This window comes from Myxocyprinus asiaticus, chromosome 32 (assembly GCF_019703515.2).
Source record: "Myxocyprinus asiaticus isolate MX2 ecotype Aquarium Trade chromosome 32, UBuf_Myxa_2, whole genome shotgun sequence".
NCBI classification, from domain to species: Eukaryota; Metazoa; Chordata; class Actinopteri; order Cypriniformes; family Catostomidae; genus Myxocyprinus; species Myxocyprinus asiaticus.
Genome location: NC_059375.1, coordinates 8,622,721 through 8,642,811, shown reverse-complemented (window position 1 = coordinate 8,642,811; position 20,091 = coordinate 8,622,721). Strand labels below are relative to the sequence as shown.

At 43.0% G+C, this 20,091-nt stretch overlaps 1 protein-coding gene across 2 annotated transcripts in view; it reads left to right on the top strand.

The window, feature by feature from the left end:
- Positions 1–1,388: 1,388 nt before the first annotated feature.
- LOC127423365 (rho-related BTB domain-containing protein 1-like) overlaps positions 1,389–20,091 on the top strand; it is a 70,276-nt gene continuing 51,573 nt past the window's right edge. The window contains exons 1-3 of one of the 2 annotated variants that reach the window (XM_051667611.1): positions 1,389–1,617; positions 11,885–12,080; positions 13,184–13,287. In XM_051667611.1, coding sequence (XP_051523571.1) covers positions 11,901–12,080; positions 13,184–13,287 — 284 coding nt within the window. In that variant the 5' untranslated portion in view covers positions 1,389–1,617; positions 11,885–11,900. Of the gene's footprint in view, positions 1,618–11,884; positions 12,081–13,183; positions 13,288–20,091 lie in introns of those variants that run through there. The other variant, XM_051667613.1, reaches the window with a different exon arrangement.

Genomic DNA, 20,091 nt, shown 5'->3' with positions numbered 1-20,091 from the left:
ATAATGAATTAGGGCATTTTATGTTTTGATTAATATAAGCATGAAAAAGTATATTTATTAAGCATTTATAACAAGTAGTTTAAAAAAGCTAACTATTTGGCAAGTATTGCATGAAAGTCGCCCTTTTTATCCATGTTGTTATAACCGCATATTAATGAATGATAATGCATTTGCAAATGATTTATTAATCATTAATGAACCTCTTTATAAACCCTTAACACAGGGAACATAAATTTGTTTCCGAAAAGTGTTACAGATAGATAGATAGATAGATAGATAGATAGGTAGGTAGGTAGGTAGGAAGACAGACAGACAGACAGACAGACAGATAGATAGATAAACAGACAGACAGACAGACAGGAAGGTAGACAGACAGACAGGCAGACAGACAGACAGGTTGATAGATAGATAGATAGATAGATAGATAGATAGACAGATAGATCGATAGATAGATAGACAGATGACAGACAAACAGACAGACAGACAGATAGATAGATAGATAGATAGATAACAGACGGACAGACAGACAAACAGACAGACAGATAGATAGATAGATAGATAGATAGATAGATAGGTAGATAGATAGATAGATGACAGACAGACAGACAGACAGACAGATAGATAGATGACAGACAGACAGACAGATAGATAGATAGATAGATAGATAGATAGATAGATAGATAGATAGATAGATAGATAAACAGACAGACAGACAGACAGGTAGGTAGACAGATAGATTAACAGATAGATAGATAGATAGATAGATAGATAGATAGATAGATAGATAGATAGATAGATAGATAGATAGATAGATAGATAGATGACAGACGGACAGACAGACAGACAGACAGATAGATAGATAGATAGATAGATAGATAGATAGATAGATAGATAGATAGATAGATAGATAGATAGATAGATGACAGACAGACAGACAGACAGACAGATAGATAGATGACAGACAGACAGACAGACAGACAGATAGATAGATAGATAGATAGATAGATAGATAGATAGATAGATAGATAGATAGACAAGCCAATATAAGATAAATCAGACCCTGAATGGCTCAGTCATGACAGTGAGGTGACACTTATCCTCATGCAGTCACATGTCAAGTTAACGGAGGGATTACAATTACATGCATTTAAGATGTTTTCTATTTTAAATAAACATGTTTCCCCCGTGTTTAATTGGAAGTAAGACGCTGCCAAGACGCTGGCTGATGCTCCTTTGGCTCACAGCAGAAATGAACAGAATGATTTTTTTTTTTTTTTTTTTGAATGAAATCGTACGCGCGCTATAAATAGCACCGGCTCGCTGACGTCACAATAGAAGCCGCATCCGACTCGCGACAGATGATGATTCTCTCAAAGAGCCTCGCGGTCGGGAAGGACACACTTCTTATACACATATATTGCGCTTTCTATACGCTTGAAGTTAAATAGGATTTTTTTCTTCTACAAACGGGAACGTAGTGCCGATTAGGAGATGATTTTACAGCATTTCCCCAGCAACCGACCAGCGATTGTTCTTGTATAATACCAGCAAGCTGCAGTAACTGTTTTCTGACTTGATTTCTCACAACAATAAACACACACGCACCCCAAAGACACGGTAGGTATAACTGTGTCCACTGTGTCATTGCTTTTGTTGTTGTAGTTGAACAAAGAACAGGGTGGTCTCTTCATTCAATTAATCATGCACATCGTAGGACAGTTAATCAACTTCTTTAATACAGACCATTTTGTTATTGATGTATTTGATTTATAATTGTTGATGGTTATACAATTACCTTTTTTTTTTTTTTTTTTTTTTTGCAGTTATGTCAGTATTCTAAATGCATTGTATTGAGTTAAATGCACCACACAACTACTCTCTTGTAAATAATTTTAAGAATGTTTTTCAAATGACTTCAAAATGTACTTCATGTGGTAATACAACTAAATTAACTGGTTTTATTCATGGCCAAGAAAATATTTAGAAATAGTCTATTAATATTATATTAGCCTTTTAGAAGTTAGCCTATTTAATAATCATTAATCTATATTGGGTTACACCAATAAAAGCAATTCTGAAAGGTCAGATCAGACTGAAATAATGCTTAAGGAGACAACTGCATGTATCTACCTACAGTGCGCATAAATGTAGTGTAGGTTTTCATATTAATTAAGATGACTTATATGCACTGGCATATCTTCCTCTGGGGTGCTTTTTAGTGTGTTCTGTGCCATCTTTGCAAGTTTACGACTTTAGTTATAGAAATGTTCAGCTTGTGTATTCATTCCATCTTATAATAGGTACTGTAACAGTGCTCATACATCAAAGGGTGTACAGTATTTGGGCTGATTCTAGCAAAAAATCCATTATTTGATATATTTTTAATGCAGTATCCTATGTTTAAAGTTACATTGCGAGAGACCTTGAAATAATGCCAGTCTTTCTTTTTTTATATAAAGATTTCAACATTGCATAAGATAAATGGATGTGATAATGTTGTTTACGTCAAAGACCATGTGCTTTTAGGGAGTGGAGTCCAGAGATGGTATGAATGGAGGTGTATGAATGGGTGACGTTCTGAGTTTGACATCATGTTGAATGCATGTGTTTGACTGTGGTGTTTAATTCTTAAGTTTGCATATCTGTTATGAGGTCACTGATGGACATCACTGTTGAGATGAATTTTAGACGTTATGAAATTAAAGGAACATTTCACCTCAAAATGAAATTTCTTCCATTATTTTATCACCTTAATGTAGTTCCCAATATGCTGTTGTTTTGATTCTGTGGAGCTGCTTAAAAATATTTACATGGGTTAGAAACGGCATAAGGGTGAGTAAATGATGACATAATTTTAATTTTTGGGTGAACAATTCCTTTAAAGCCATTGAGTGTCTCAAGATGACTTGTAACTGAATTCTTTATCAGAACTCACCTTCATTGCAAAGATCCATTAGGACTGTTCTGTTGGAATTTTTTATCTTTTGTAAATTTTATATTAAGTGTGTGAGGGTGTAAATTGATATTGTTAGAGATGATTTGAGATGTTTTGTACCCTTACAATTCAGTTCACTCAACATTGCATCATGCTGCATGCACATGCTCAGTCTCATCTAGCGAGCGAGCCAACATGCCGTTTTCCCGCTCCGCAGATGAGGGGCTGGCCCTCACGGCCGTGTCCGATTGGGTTTTAAAGACGGTCGGACACGGCTTCACGATTCAGTTCACACGCCGGCCACCTTGCTCCCAGTGTGATGTTAAGCTTCCCTCCCAAATTTCACTAAGTAGGGAAATTAATCATTACTTATCACATTTGAGGTGTGTATTGGATGCTATCACCGCCCTGTGTGGTCTGTGACATCCAAATTATTTTCCTTCCTCCGGGGACCAGGATGTTACTCAAAATGTTGTTTTTGTGTATTGCATTCAATAAGAACATTCTCACAAGAGAGCAAACTCATTGCATGAGTTGTGCACACATTCTGCTACACGCTCCAATATGGAATACCAAAAAGGTCATATTTCACCAATGATGTCCTATCATCCACAGATCTCCTCACAGAAAGCACAATAGGAATTGTTTAAAACTGCAATGCTACACGCTCCAATATGGAACGCCAGAAGGGTCATATTTCATGGTGTCCTGTCATCCACAGTCCCATTATAAATGGGGTGTGATGATGCGGTGTGTAGAAAATTCACAATCTGCTCACAGAAAATGTGATAGAGATTTTTTAGAACTGTAATACCCTATGGTCTGTCCCTATCTCCTCGCACGTTCACAAAGTGCATCAATGCGGCACTCGCACCTCTGAAACTGAGCAGCGTGCACATTTTGAACTACGTCGACGATTGGCTATTACTGGCCCAATCAGAGGCCCTGTTATGCCAGCACAGGGACTTATTGCTCCAACATCTGAACAGCCTGGGCCTCAATGTCAACTGGGCAAAGAGCACACTATCCCCCAGCCAACAATTCTTCTTTTTGGGAGTCCAACACTTCCACTGAAGCTGTTTCAAAAAGCATTGGGGTTTATGGCGGCCACATCCGCCATCATTCCATTAGGTCTTTTACACATGAGACCTCTTCAGTGCCATGGCATGCCTGGCACCCAGGACGCATGAGCATTGCTATATCTCGCCGCCTTCTAGCTGCTATAGTACCTTGGACAGCTCCTGCTTTCTACCAGCAAGGTGTCATGCTGGGGCAGTTTTTCAGGTGGAAAGTGATGACTACGGACGGTTCCAACACAGGTTGGGGTGCATTGTGCGATGGACGCCCGGCAAGGAGGGTGTGGCACATCCACTGCCTGGAGCTGTTGGCTGTTTTCTTAGGCTTTTCAATTTGAAATAGCAAATTATCATATTCTGATTCGCTCTGACAACACGACATACATAAACCGCCAAGGCAGAATTCGTTCCCTACTAATGATGAGACTGACGCATCGCCTCCTCCTGTGGAGTGAGTGCCATCTCCTCTCCCTGCGGGCAACATACTGTATGTCCCAGGCCATCTGAATTACAGTGCGACCCTGTTGTCACATCAAGGAACGATGCTGAGCGAATCGAGAATTCATCCTCAGACTGTCCTGAGGATTTGGCTGGTACTCCAAGTCCCAAGCACCACTAGGAGTGGATGCAATGGCCCACAAATGGCCTGCGAAACACAAATACATGTTTTCCCCGGTGTGCCTCCTTCACTCTGTCATATACAGTGTCAGAGAGGACAAGGAAACGATTATATTGGTTGCGCTGAAGTGGCCCAATTAGTCCTGGTTTCCAGAAACGATAGAGATATTGGGCAGCTCTCCATGGGAAATACCGCTGAGGAGGGATCTCCTCTCTCAAGCGCAAGGCACAATCTGGCATTCCCAGTCCAATCTGTGGAACCTGAATGTGTGGCCCCTGGACGGAGTGCGCTAAACATCCCAGAACTGACCCAGTCAGTTATGAATACCATTTTACAGGCTAAAGCGCCTTCTACGAGATGCCTTTATGCACTGAAATGGAATGTGTTCACTAATTGGTGCTTTTCACACAGCAAAGACCTAGTGAACTGCCCCATACTTGAAATTTTTACATTTCTTCAAGAGCGATCGGATGCAGGGCTCACTCCGTCAACGCTCAAAGTTTATGTAGCGAGTATCTTACATTTACATTTATGCATTTGGCAGACGCTATTATCAAAAGCGACTTACAGTGCACTTATTACAGGGACAGTCCCTCCGGAGCAACCTGGAGTTAAGTGTCTTGCTCAAGGACACAAAGGTGGTGGCTGTGGGGATCGAACCAGCAACCTTCTGATTACAAGTTATGTGCTTTAGCCCACTACGCCACCACCACTCTGCATATTACGCACCTGAAGCTGAGCGCACCCACCAGTTCAGACTGTCTGACCAGCTCTTTGTGTGCTGTGGAATGAAACAAAAGGAATGTCCATCTCCAAGCAAAGACTTCCTCACTGGATCGTTGATGCGATCACCCTGACTTAGGAGTTGCAGGGTGCGAATTGCCCAACTGGCTCACCATGAGGGTTATTCACTTGCAGAATACTCATGTCAGTCCCCATCTCGCAGGACTGCAGAATCATGTTCTTTTGAGCATTATGCTTCGGTATCCCTCTCTGGGAGGGTTATGTCATGTAGTGTGGCGTGATGGGACTCGTTTTCCCATATATGTCAGCATGACGCAATGTTGAGTGAACTGAATCGTAAGGAAACGTCTCGGTTACATATGTAACCTCGGTTCCCTGAGATGAAGAGTTTTTTGAGATGTGAGTGATGCACTCTTTCTCCCTTAGTCAGAAAATTCTGAGGAATGGTGTTTGTGCACATGCTTAAATACCAGACAGCTTTGCGTCTAAAAGGGAGGGGCTTAAACACCATAGCCAATTTTAGGATTGCCGTTATTGTAGAAGGGTTTCAACTAGGTCGTCGGAAAAGTATATCCCATATGTGTCAGCATGACTCTCATTCCCTTCATCCCAGGGAACTGAGGTTACATATGTAACCGTGACGTTTTCTTTCTTTATCTCTTTCCAAATTCTTTGTCTGTTTTTCTCTCTCACAGGAGCGTTGTGTACTAATTGGAGTGAATAAAGGCGGCATCAAAAAATTTTTATTATACTGTGTAATTAGACATGTGTTTCCCTCAGAGTTAATGTTTGAAAAATTATTTTATGGTTATAATATGAAAGACCCCATGAAATGACTTTAAAAGCACAGTTCCCTATCTGTCACTCACTCGACAAGTGCATGAAGAGCTGACAAGGTCGCGGGAGGCATTTTTTACTGCCCGGTCCCGATCTTTTCAGCTTCCCCGCCCTCACTACCCTTGATGGTGGGGCGGCCAAGGACTATTTGGCAATACCCCGGTGGATAAAGGCGCTCGTGGTGCACCTATGCCCGCAGAGTACTGCCACCTGGTGTGGGTGCCCAGTGCCCCCATCCAAGGCCTGTAGGTTTACGTCGTCTCTGACGGCCAAGGCCTACAGTGCCGCTGGACAAGCCGCCTCCGCCCTGGACGCCATGGCTCTCCTGCAAGTCCGCCAAGGTGCTAAAGGAAATGCACAAGGGCAGTTCCGCCCCAGGATTGATGTAGGAACTGCGATCGCGACTGACCTCGCTCTCCGAGCGACGGAGGTCACGGCGCGGTCTTTCGGGCGGACGATGGCCACACTAGTGGTCCAGGAGCGCCACCTTTGGCTCAACCTGGTCGAGATGGGTGAGGCCGACAAGACATGATTCCTTGCTGCCCCCATTTCCCAGGCGGGTCCTATTCGGACTTTGCCCAGCAGTTCTCGATGGTAGAGCAGTAGATGGATGCTAGCTGGCATATCCTGCCCCGGCGCGGATCAAGTTCCCGCACCCCATCCACTCATCACCAAGGGCGTTACCCTGCGGTGACTGCACCGGCTCCGCTGCAGCCCGCCCCTTCGGCCCGGCCCCGGCGTGGAGCCCAGACGCCACCCGTCTCGCGACCACCCAGAACCCGTGAAAGGCTTCAAAGCGCCCTTGAGACGGGTCACCCAGGGACAACGAAACCCGCTGCTCTGGAGCTGGTAAGCAGATCTTCATCTTTTTGTTACCTTTTGCATTTAATTGCGTTGCATGCCCAAGTGGCTGCAGTACTCAAAAGCTCATCAAGAGCGGTTTCCTTGTTCCCTGGGTCACATATCAGGTGTGTACGGCCGTCATCACGACCACCGTCCACCACTCAATTTGGCAGGTTTTGCGCTCCAGCGGCGGTCTCCCACCCCTGAGCGCCCAGCTGTGGCACAAATCCACCCCCGATGTGACAGTCTCCACGGGTCACGAGGACAGGCCTCTTCCTCCCCCGTCCCAGGCTGTTCCGGGGGTGGTCACAAGGAGCCAGGTAAGTACTTCGATGTCCTTAGACTCAGCATGGCCACGACATGGTGTGGCACCTCGAGCTCCATCCCGCCGCGAGGCCCCACCTGCCGGTACGTCTGATGATGTTGTCCCTTTTGGTCCCCCTTGCGCGGAACTTGGACGCATGGCTTGTGCTTTCCAATCCGTCACGAGGGCTGGTCCGGACCGTCTGACTCGGCTGTGCGATTCACTTCGCCGGGCATCCGCCCAGGTTCAGCGGTGTCCACTTCACCTTGGTGAAAGACGAAAACGCTGCTACCTTGCATGGAGATTGCTACCCTCCTACGGAAGGGCGCGATAGAACCTGTCCCTCCAGCCGAGATGAAGAAGGGGTTTTTCAGCCCCTACTTCATCGTACCGAAAAAAGGCGGTGGGCTGAGGTGAGTTCTGAACTAGGCTTTACACAGACTCCCGTTCAAGATCCTGATGCAAAAACGCATTCTGGCGAGCGTCCGGCATCAAGATTGGTTTGCGGCGGTAGACCTGAAGGATGCGTACTTCCACGCCTCGATCCTTCCTCGACACAGACCCTTCCTGCGGTTCGCGTTCGAGGGTCAGGTGTATCAGTACAAAGTCCTCGCTTTCGGCCTGTCCCTGTCCCCTTGCGTCTTTACGAAGGTCACAGAGGCTGCCCTTGCCCCGTTAAGGGAGGTGGGCATTCGCGTTCTCAACTATCTCGATGACTGGCTAATCCTAGCTCACTCTCGAGACGTGTTGTGCGCACACAGGGACCTGGTGCTCTCACACCTCAGCCGACTAGGGCATCGGATCAACTGGGAAAAGAGCAAGCTCCTCCCGGTTCAAAGCATCTCTTTTCTCGGTTTGGAGTTGGACTCAGTCACCTTGACGGCACGCCTTACGAACGAGCGCACCCAGTCGGTGTTGGCCTGTTTGAAGGCATTCAAACAGGGAACAGCGGTTCCACTGAAACTTTTTCAGAGGCTCCTGGGGCATATGGCATCCTCGGCGGTGGCCACCCCGCTCGGGTTGATGCGTATGAGGCCGCTTCAGCACTGGCTCCAGACTCGAGTTCCGAGACGGACATGGCACCACGGGACACACCGCGTGGCCATTACGTTGGTCTGTCACCGTCTTTTCAGCCCTTGGACCGACCTCTCATTCCTACGGGCAGGTGTTCCTCTAGAACTGGTCCCCAGGTGCGTCGTGGTCACGACAGACGCCTCCAAAACGAGCTGGGGCGCTGTATGCAACGGGCATGCAGCCGCCGGCCTCTGGACAGGTCCGCGACTGCATTGGCACATCAACTGCCTCGAGTTGTTGGCAATTCTGCTCGCCCTGCGGAGGTTTCGGCCGTTGATCCAGGGCAAGCACGTGTTAGTTCAGACAGACAACACGACAATGGTAGCATATGTCAGCCGCCAAGGTGGTTTGCGCTCTCATTGTATGTCACAACTCGCCCGCCGTCTCCTCCTCGCACCAAGTCGCTGCAAGCCACTCACATCCCGGGCAACCTCAACACTACGGCGGATGCGCCCTGGCATTCGCAAATATGCGTTTCCCCCAGTGAGCCTGCTTGCACAGACCCTGTGCAAAGTCAGGGAGGACGAGGATCAGGTCGTCCTGGTAGCACCCTACTGGCCCGCCCAGACGTGGCGCTCGGACCTCACGCTCCTCGCGACAGCTCCCCCGGGCAAATTCCCCTGAGGAAGGACCTTCTTTCTCAGGGAAGGGGCACCATCCGGCACCCGCGCCCATACCTCTGGAGTCTCCATGTCTGGCCCCTGGATGGGACGCGGAAGACCTAAGCTGACTCCCACCAGCGATGGTAAGCACGATCACTCAGGCTAGGGCTCCCTCAACGAGGCGCCTGTATGCCTTTAAGTGGCGTCTGTTCGCTAAGTGGTGTTCTTCCCATCGGGAACACCCCCAGAGATGTGCAGTCGGATCAGTGCTTTCCTTCCTGCAAGAGAGGTTGGAAGGGAGGCTGTCTCCTTCCACCTTAAAGGTGTATGTTGCTGCAATAGCAGCACACCATGACGCAGTCGACGGTAAGTCCTTAGGGAAGCATGACCTGATCATCAGGTTCCTAAGAGGCACCAAAAGGCTGAATCCCTCCGGGCCGCACCTCATTCCCTCATCGGACCTCTGTAGTTCTTCAGGGTCTACAGAGAGTCCCCTTTGAGCCTTTGCAGTCAGCCGAGCTTAAGGCACTCTCCTTGAAAACTGCCCTCCTGACTGCGCTCACTTCCATCAAGAGGGTAGGTGACCTGCAAGCGTTCTCTGTCAGCGAAACATGCCTGGAGTTCGGTCCAGGTTATTCTCACGTGATCCTGAGACCCTGACCGGGCTATGTGCCCAAGGTTCCCACCATCCCTTTAGGGACTAGGTGGTGAAACTGCAAGCGCTGCCCCAGGAGGAGGCAGACCCAGCCCTGTCGTCGCTGTGTCTGGTGCACGCTTTACGCATCTATTTGGATCGCACGCAGAGCTTTAGAATCTCTGAGCAGCTCTTTGTCTGCTTTGGTGCACAGCGGAAAGGAAGCGCTGTCTCCAAGCAGAGGATCGCCCACTGGCTCATTGACGCCATAACTATGGCATATCTTGCCCAAAACATGCCGCCCCCGGCAGGGCTACGAGCCCATTCTACCCGTGGTGTAGCGGCTTCTTGGGCCCTGGCCAGAGGTGCCTCTCTAACAGACATTTGCAGAGCAGCGGGCTGGGCAACACCCAACACCTTTGCAAGGTTCTACAACCTCCGGGTGGAACCGGTTTCGTCCCAGGTTGTGGCACGCAATACAAGCGGATAAGCCCGGGATAGCCGGCCGGGTGTATCGCTTGCAAATAGCGCCTTCCACCTCCTTTTGAGCTGAAGACATGCGCCGTTAATTCCCAGTAGTGTTCACAAAATTTGTTCCCTGGTTGACTTCCTCCGAGCCCTGTGGCAGTCGAGTTTTCGGAGAGACTCGCTGCTGGCCCAGTACACGCGCTAACTAAGAGCCCGATTCTGGGGTAGGTTCTCCGCATGTGGCGGTTCCCTGTAAGGCTAACCCCATGCGATCTATATCTTCCGCTAATTCGTTTCCCTGCTGGCAAACTGCGTCTTCCTTGGGCAGAGCCCCTCTGCCCCAGTCTCCATGTTTGTAGTAACTCCTCCCCCACTGGGCAGGATCAACCTTGAAGGCTCTCCACATGGTTGGAAAGACCATGTGACGTATTATTCCACTTAAATATCCCCCCTCTCTTGGGGCGAGGTGTGGTCTCCGCGGTGTCCTCCCCTTGGGGGGACACCCCCTGACTAGACCTGGCGCCCAGTCAGATAATCCTCCTTCTTTTTTAGGGAGTGGAAAAAGAGAAGGGGGAAAAGAGGCCATGACTGGGTTAAGCCTGTCTCTATCTTTGGGTAGTCGACTTGTCCCCAAAAAGGGCCGTTCGACACTCATAACTGTGTCGGGGGAGGTTACATGTCGACCTGGTTATGAGGCACACAGCAAGTCTGCCCACCACACACCGCCAGTTCACGTAACACAATTCAGCCTTGTGGCGTTTTGTACAGGGACCCCTAGTGTCACTACATCGACACCAACGTCAAGTGAGTGACAGATAGGGAACGTCATGGTTACTGGTGTAACCTCCGTTCCCTGATGGAGGGAACGAGACGTTGGTGTCGATGTAGTGACACTAGGGGTCACTCTTGGGAGCCCGAGACACCTCTGGTCTTTGATAAAAGGCCAATGAAAAACATCAGTAACCATGACGTTTTCTGTCCTGTGTTATGGTTTTCCTATAGAAACATGAAGTTTGGGAAGGACATTTTTTTAAATTACCAGCAGGATTCAGTTTACATCACAACCTTGAACTGTGATTTGCTTGCTATTGCTAGTCAGCAGTGTCAGGTGTAATCTGATTACAAATAGTTAGTTACTGTAATCAAATTACTTTTAAAATCAAAAGTAGTGTAAAAATTTTAATTTTAATTATTGTAATCAGATTACATATGCTCAATCAAGTTGATTACTTTTAAATTATTTAAAAATATATTTATTTAGAATACATTTAAAACATGAAATGTGTTCATATGTACATCTGTCTGAGTTTTTGTGACAGCTGAAGGTACAACAATGAACAAGGAGGAAATACAGACATTATTTTGAATTCGTTGATTAAAAAATTTAACTACGCCCCTGAGTGCAAGATATCCTCAGCATGTCATCATCAACAAATTAACCAATTTATATTTTAAAGTTTTAATTTACAAATGTCTCTATATTTGTGCAAGTCATACATACAGCTTTCGACAAGAAAATCATATGGGTTGGTTTTTGTCCAGCTCAGCAAAAACAAGATACAGCTAAAATAATATAAATCCTGTATTATTGTGTATTGAGGTTTCATTGACCCACAGCAAGGTCAGTGTCATTTTAGTTTCTGTATTAATAGACCTGAAATTAAACACCTTCTTTAGTCAATATGTACATCCTCCTTTGAGTTCTTTTATAATAAGCGTCTCATATTAATGTGACTCATCTTGTGTAGGGTGCTCAAGTTTAGTATGGACTACGAAAGACCCAATGTAGAGACCATCAAGTGTGTTGTTGTTGGAGACAATGCTGTGGGAAAGACTCGCCTAATTTGTGCCCGGGCCTGCAACACCACTCTGAACCAATACCAGCTGCTGGCCACCCATGTACCCACCGTCTGGGCTATTGACCAGTACAGAGTCTGTCAAGAGGTAAATCTTTACTCAGTTATGTTTTCCATACTGTTATATAGGGATGGGCGAATCGATCTTGAAATATCGATACTTCAAAAACTGATGCTTCAAATCCATCCTAAGTGCTTTTATTAAGACTTTATAATTAATTTAACAAGAAAATGATTGTATATCATAAGTTTAAAGGAAAAAGAAGGTTGTGCATTTGTGTAGTTGTGTATGAGAGGAACTTTTAATTCTGACTTTTTAAAGTTCAAGGGATAGTTCACACAAAATGAAAGTTCTGTCATCATTTACTCAATCTCATGTTGTTTCAAACCCATTTTACTTTCTTTCTTCTGTGGAAAGCAAAAGATGTTAGGCAGAATAACAGCCACAGTCAACATTTACTCTAATTGTATGGAAAAAAGATGGTGACTGAGGCTAATATTCTGCCTAACATCTCAATATTTTTTTTTTACTCAATATCATTCAGCAGTTTATTTCAATTTTATCATCAAAACTGTTTACATTAATTAATTAAAACTTTAATCAAATTAAAGTATACAATTGACTTTCAACATAATATTGTATTTTTTTTTTTTTTTTTTTTATCAAATTAAGTGCTTATATACAGAACCTCACAGCACAATCCTAAATACAACATTAGAGTTATTTTTGTCAAATAAAGTGCTGGATAATAGAGCATCACAGATGTGAGATATTGCTTAAATATAATACAGTACTATTATTAGTAGTAGTAGTAGTAGTAGTAGTAGAACAGTGAATATTACATAACCATGGAAGAAAGAACGTCACAAGTGTTTTGAGCAACATTTTGGGTAAACTACATATTTAAATGGCTGTAATTAACCATTTTATTCTCAGAAATCCCAAATAAAACTTTCCATTTAATTGAGGTATCCATATTGAAATTGATGATATTAGCCTTGATAGTACTTGATAGTACCTTGATAGTATTGTATCGAAAAGAGAACAAGTGATCCCTACCATTATCACGACATTGTGTCTGGCTCCATGAAAGCATGCTACCCAGATTTGCTTCAGTCAAGATTCATTTAAATTTTAGATGGGTGTAAATTCCACTTTAAAAGCGGAATAAATTCTATGACTTTTTGCAGGTTTTAGAACGTTCCAGAGATGTCGTGGATGATGTAAGCGTGTCCCTCCGGCTGTGGGACACTTTTGGAGACCATCACAAAGACAGACGCTTTGCCTACGGGAGGTAGGAAGAGAGACTGTTTGATTTTTCCAGTTCCTGTGGTGTGGAACTATCTTAAAGGAATTATTAAATTATTTCATTTTTAGCTTAATTTAGCTTAAATAAGTCTGTCATTATTTACTCACCCTCATGTCATTCCAAACCCTACGTGGAACACAAAAGGTGAAACGTCAAAGAATGTGCTATCCGCTCTTTTTTATATACTGAAAATGAATGGGAACTGTGCAGCAAAATGACAAAAAAAGACAAATTGACTATCTACCTATCATCTATCTATCTATCTATCTATCTATCTATCTATCTATCTCTCTCTCTCTCTCTCTCTCTCTCTCTCTCTCTATATATATATATATATATATATATATATATGTATGTATGTATGTATGTATGTTCAGTATATATATTAGTATATATTAGTGCTGTCAGTCGAAGAAAATGTTTAACCATGATTAATCGCAGATTTTGAAAGTGCTGAAATTGTACTCTAAATATACTTATTTTCCAGTCAAAATGCATTTATTTTCTCCTTAGGAAAGAAAACAAAACAATATTTAACAATATAATACTTTATTAATATTTTCCAAACAAAGCCTTCCACAGTATAAAGACAGAAATGCACTAAAATAGCACCAATTCAAGTAACATTAAACATTTTCCAAAGTCTATATGAGGAGTTTGACTAATTGAAAGAACTAGTCCCCACATAGGTTGCATATCCATTGCAATGGACATTAAATGTCTTAAACACTCATCATCCACAATATTAATCAGCTGGCAGACTGTGGCTATCGGCTTTGTTACAGCAATTGTGAAGCCGCATTCATGATTCGCGTCAGGGCGTCAGAGTGAGCGTCAAGCGCCAAATGAAAAGCGCTTGCGGACAAAAACGTCTCATTATGCTTTTTTGTGAGAGTTAAGACTTGGTGTGCTTCTGTGGTTATTAAAATGTGCCTTACTTACGTTTAAATATAATTGATTTCTGTGACAAGTTCCATCTAGGCTTGTTTAGTACAACAAATAGCTGGTTTATGCTATATTAACAGTAAATGTATTAATTACGACTAAGAAAAATTTACGCGTTAGACTTTTTTAATCGCATGTATTAACGCGTTAATTTTGACAGTTCTAATACAATATATACATTATATTAATAATGACCACCCTCTTTCATTGTATGGCAAAGAGCAGCATTAACATCCCTGACGAAAAGACCATCATTAAACTATCTTAACCAGTTTCATCAGAAAGACCATGCTTCATCAGCTAGGTTTTGCTTGTAAAAAACAGGATATGCTGGTCTACCAGCTTGACCAGCACCAAACCAGCAGTAACCAGCATAGACCAGCCTAGGCCATTATGGTATTTGTATGCTTGTTAAGCTGGTCGTTTAAGCAGGGATTCTCCTAAACAACTCCTTTTGTGTTCCACTGAAGAAAGAAAATCAGTTTGGAATGAGGCCGAGTAAAAGATGACAGAATTTTCATGTTTAAGTGAACTCTTCCTTGAATTCCTTTATAAATAAAATGTAGTGTATTAGGATGCATTAAATTCATAGATTTGTTACGACAATCTGTGTGATTAAAATATTAGACTAGGATGTTCAAAATTACATTCCCTATCTGTCACTCACTCGAAGTTGTGTCGATGTAGTGACACTAGGTGTCACTCTTGGGAGCCCGAAACACCTCTGGTCTTTGATAAAAGGCCAATGAAAATTGGCGAGTGGTATTTGCATACCACTCCCCCGGACATACAGGGCTTCGGGTCAACTGGGAAAAGAGCATGCTCCTCCCGGTTCAGAGCATCTCAACTTGGAGTTGGACTCCACTGAAACTGTTTCAGAGGCTCCTGGGGCATATGGCATCCTATGCGGTGGCCACTCCACTCGGGTTGATGCATATGAGACCGCTTCAGCACTGGCTGCAGACTTGAGTCCCAAGATGGGCATGGCGCCATGGGACACATCGCGTCGCCATCACGCCGATCTGTCACAGCCTCTTCAGCCCTTGGACCGACCTCACGTTTCTATGGGCAGGCGTTCCCCTAGAGCAGGTCTCCAGGCACGTCGTGGTTACGCTAATTTGTTTCCCTGTTGGTAAACTGTGTCTTCGGGCCCCAGTCACCATGTCTGTAGAAACTCCTCCCCCATAGGGTAGGACCTACTATGGGACTACTCCACATGACATACTTCCGACAAAGTTTGGCAAGACCACGTGACGTATTTCCACTCAAAATACCCCCCCTTTCTGGGCGGGGTGTGGTCTCCGCTGTGTCTTCCCCTTGGGAGGGACACCCCCCGACGTAGACCTGGTGGCCCCAGTCAGTTATTTCCTTTTTTTGGGGGGGGAGAGAAAGAAAAAAAAGAGGATAAGAGGCCATGACTGGGCTAGCCTGTGTCTATCTTTTGGGCAGTCGACTTGTCCCCGAAGGGCCCTTCAACACTCATAACAGCATTGGGGGAGGTTACGTGTTGGCCTGGTGCGCTGGCTACGAGGCACACAGTGGTCTGCCCGTCACACACCGCCAGTTCACGTAACACAGTTCAGCTAGTTGCGGCGTTTCTTATAGGGACCCCTAGTGTCACTACATCGACACAACGTCGAGTGAGTGACAGATAGGGAACATCCTGGTTACTTGCGTAACCTCCGTTCCCTGATGGAGGGAACGAGACGTTGTGTCCTTCCTGCCACAACACTGAACAACCCGCTGAAATGGCCGGGACCTTGTATCGGCTCCTCAGCACAAAACCTGAATGAGTGGTTGCATACCAGCTCCTTTTATACCCGTATGTCTGGGGGAGTGGTAAGCAAATACCACTCGCCAATTTTCATTGGCCTTTTATCAAAGACCAGAGGTGTTTCGGGCTCCCAAGAGTGACCCCTAGTGTCACTACATCGACACAACGTCTCGTTCCCTCCATCAGGGAACGGAGGTTACGCAAGTAACCATGACGTTATATCAGTGCATACATGAGAAAATTTCAGTGCTATATGGTTAATTCATATCTTGTACAAATCACTGGTGAAATTCTAAATTGCTTCTTCAGTGCACTACTGACACTTTACTAAACAGAAAGACAGGAAGCATCGTGCCATCAGATGCTTTCATCATTTGCTCTGACATCAGACACTGAGCTATTTGCAACTGAATGCGTGCAGAACATGACAGCTGAGCACTGTTATGTTAACTCATGGCCATTTTTGTCAAGCACTCGTTTAATGAGCTCTTGCTTTCATCACATTCACTGCTTCATGCTTTCTTTTTTGTCATTTTCAGAACTGAATAAAAGTTTGTATAGGATGTTATTGTGGTAGAAATAGCATGCAGCATTCATTTACATGTTATTGTTATATCATTTTCTGATCATGTGACATTCAAAGGTGATGCATTTTTTCCTGTTACAATACTTTCTCCTAACACAGCTTAATATACAGAGACTGTAAGTAAGTTTATAAGTAAGCGACTCGTCCAGCCCAACAAAGCAATATTAGCTCAACCAGTGGTGTAAGTTTGGGGCAAGACTATCTGTTTGGCCAACCAATGAAAGACAGGGGATTGTTCAAGAAACCTATTTGAAAACAGTTATTATTATTGCAATTCTGTTTGGTGATGCTAGTGGTGCAGACATTACACAGGATGCTTTTAACTGTTAATAAAGCAATACTGTTTTTAGATAATATTAATTGTTACAGGCCAATTTTTATGTATAGGGTTCACAATCCACTACGTTGTAGCTTTGTGTTATCAATCATGCATAATTTGTGTCAAACATAATTTTTTCAGCAGCATTTTTTAAGAAATGTAATTTTTGACAATAATAATAATTAAAAAAAAAAACATTCAGAATCTCTTGTAGAAAGGATGATATTCTTTGAGTGTGGTTGTTATGTTATTTTGAAGTGTTTAAAGTCAACATGAAATTGACCCTGTTTACTTTCTTAACTCTCAAAAACCCATCGTTTGCTTGAATTAAATAATATCTGATCACAATGGAGCTTATTCAGTAAATCATATTTAAACTATTCCATATGATTTTCAGTTAATTTTGTGCTGTTTTGTCATTTGTTTTATGGTATTCATGGTATATTAAATATACTACATTACATTCGTTATTTTTCACACACTTTTGTGTGTTGAATTGATTCACAAATTCCACTTACCATTTAAAAAACAGTAGTGAACTTTTGCAACCCTAAATGCCCAGTGCAGTTTTGCAGTGTTTTTCCAAACACTTTAAAGGAGTTTTTTTTATTTTTTTTATTATCAATGCTTGGGTCTCTACATCTTGTGCAGGATTCATCACTGCATGTTATTCCCAAGGATTTTTTTTTTTTTTGTCTTCGTTATCTATCTACAAATATACATAACAACAGCAAACAACATATTCTACCTCTGAAACGTTTTTCAATTTCGGCTAATGTCCTCTTTTTTTCAACCCCTCCCATAACTCCCCCCTGGCTCAAATGTGTTATGTAAAAGCCACAATTCATGATCCATCCAATTCTCAATGGATAAAATCAAGCTTTTTTTTCTCATTAAATATTCTGTTTCTCTTCGAAATACATTATTATACAGAAGTAAAATGGGTTGTGAGTTCTGTTTCATGTTGGCTTGAACAGATGGTGCTTAACAACATGGGTGACCTGATTCTTGCCTCTGACAGTCAGAAAGGAGACTTGAGTTGCAAGTGTAAGAAGAAAAGATTTGCAGTATTTATATACTTTGCATTAGTATAAATCATGTGTTCATATTAATACAAAATAAATTTGATCTGAATTCTTCTGACTTGGATGTATGTATGTAATTTGCTGGTAGAACTCATTATAGAAACAAAATGGTAAAAGTAAGCCATAAAAAACTAAACTCTCTAAATATTAAAAGGAAACAGCAGGTAAAGTGTTTTTTACCCTTTCTGCTAATTCTGGGTAATTTTGTTTTTTTATAGATAGATAGATGTGTGAGAAAGTCGTGCCAAAAGGTGTGATTGGAACAAAAGGGAAGAAGGAACAATGTATATTGGATTATTTCTGAAAAATATTTTCACCACAAACACAAAGTAATTTACACTTTTGTAATAGAAAATTTTTAGACATACGGACAGATTCTATGTGGTCAATCCGTTATTCTGCTCATAACACTCTTACTTTGCTTGCAATGTTTTTGGCAATATTTAGGTGAAAAAGCAGAGCCAAAATCCGAAAAATACAGATTCATAACACATGATTTACACATATGTAAAGCATTAAATACTGCTAAAATATGCTTGCAACTCTAACTCAAATCTCACTCTGTGCATACAAATCTTTTTGCCATTAAATTATCTTCATAATAAACCTAAGTATGTCTGCATATTTACCCTAGCTAAAGAATACTAGAGAATATTTTGTGATTTACTTTGCTGGACAGCACTAAACCTAGAGCTATATACATTGTAGACTACTCCAATCAGACACACCTGACTTGTTTCCCAGAGCGCAAGCCATACTCTCTGTCTTTCGGCCAGTCATATCAATAGAATTGTATTTTTAGTCTACCCTGCTTTATTGCATCCCAAAAATAAAACAAAGGCACTGAGGCCTAGAGCCATAAAGCTCTGCTTGGTCTCAAAAAATGACCTCTAGATGTTCACTAGACTTCTCACCTCTACAAAGACAGACCAAAGCGATACACATCGTAAGGCTTAAGGTCTTTGAACACCAGAGTTGACGCGATAATGCGAAACGAATCGCCGACTAATGGCCCTTTCACATGAAAAGAGGCTGATGATTGCCATTAACACATGCATGCCTTTACAAAAAATGCCGCTAATCAACAAGCATTTTTACCCCAGGCAGGTGGCACAAAGCGAATTTCAGCTTGTCTGCCCACAGGCGAGCAAATAATTTATCTGATGAGAAGATCAGTAAAAAAAAATACAGATTTCTCTACAAGCTGCAGCAGCGATGACGACTTTGTAGTAAAAGACTTTCTCTTTGTAGAGAAAGAAAACATTCTAGACACTTCACAAACTATTGTAGTTCACCTGCTGAACAAGTTGACTGACAGTATTATCATGTATACACCATAATCTTAGGGGTGATTAGAAAAGAATCGAGTTAAAACATGTTATCAATTGGAACAAAACTTAAAAGCCTTTATTTATTTTATTCACACATTATACATACATTTTTTGCATATATACAGTGAAATTTGCCAGCTAAGCTGGGGTCAGAGTGCAGGGTCAGCCATGATACAGTGCCCCCGGAGCACATAGGGTCAAGGGCCTTGCTCAAGGGCCCAACAGTGGCATCTTGGCAGTGCTGGGGCTTGATCCCCTGACCTTATGGTCAGTAACCCAGAGCCTTAACTGCTGAGCCACCTCTGCCCCTTACCACTGCCATGCATACTGTAAATATTTGTGCTATGAACATTTGTTTAAAATCACTATGTAATGCACTCACATAATGACGGTTTAAACAAATTATGTAAATTGGAACAATACTGCATTTTATTGCCACATAGATCTACTTTTGTTTTACATTTGCTCAAAACCCTGCATGTTACGTATTAAACATGACGACATATAAACATGAAACCCATCTTCAGTCTGACTCATTATTAGATACGTTACTGTTAACAACAGTACAGCTGTTAATGACTGTATAACGATTACATAATTTTGTGGAGAAACCACCGCATTTTTGGTATACAAAGGCACACAGGGTGCACTGCAAGTCACAGCAATAGTATTAATTTTAGCCCTTAGAAAAACACTTCAGATCTGTAAAGTTGTTTATTTAAAAAAGTGATACAAAGGCAAAGATGCCG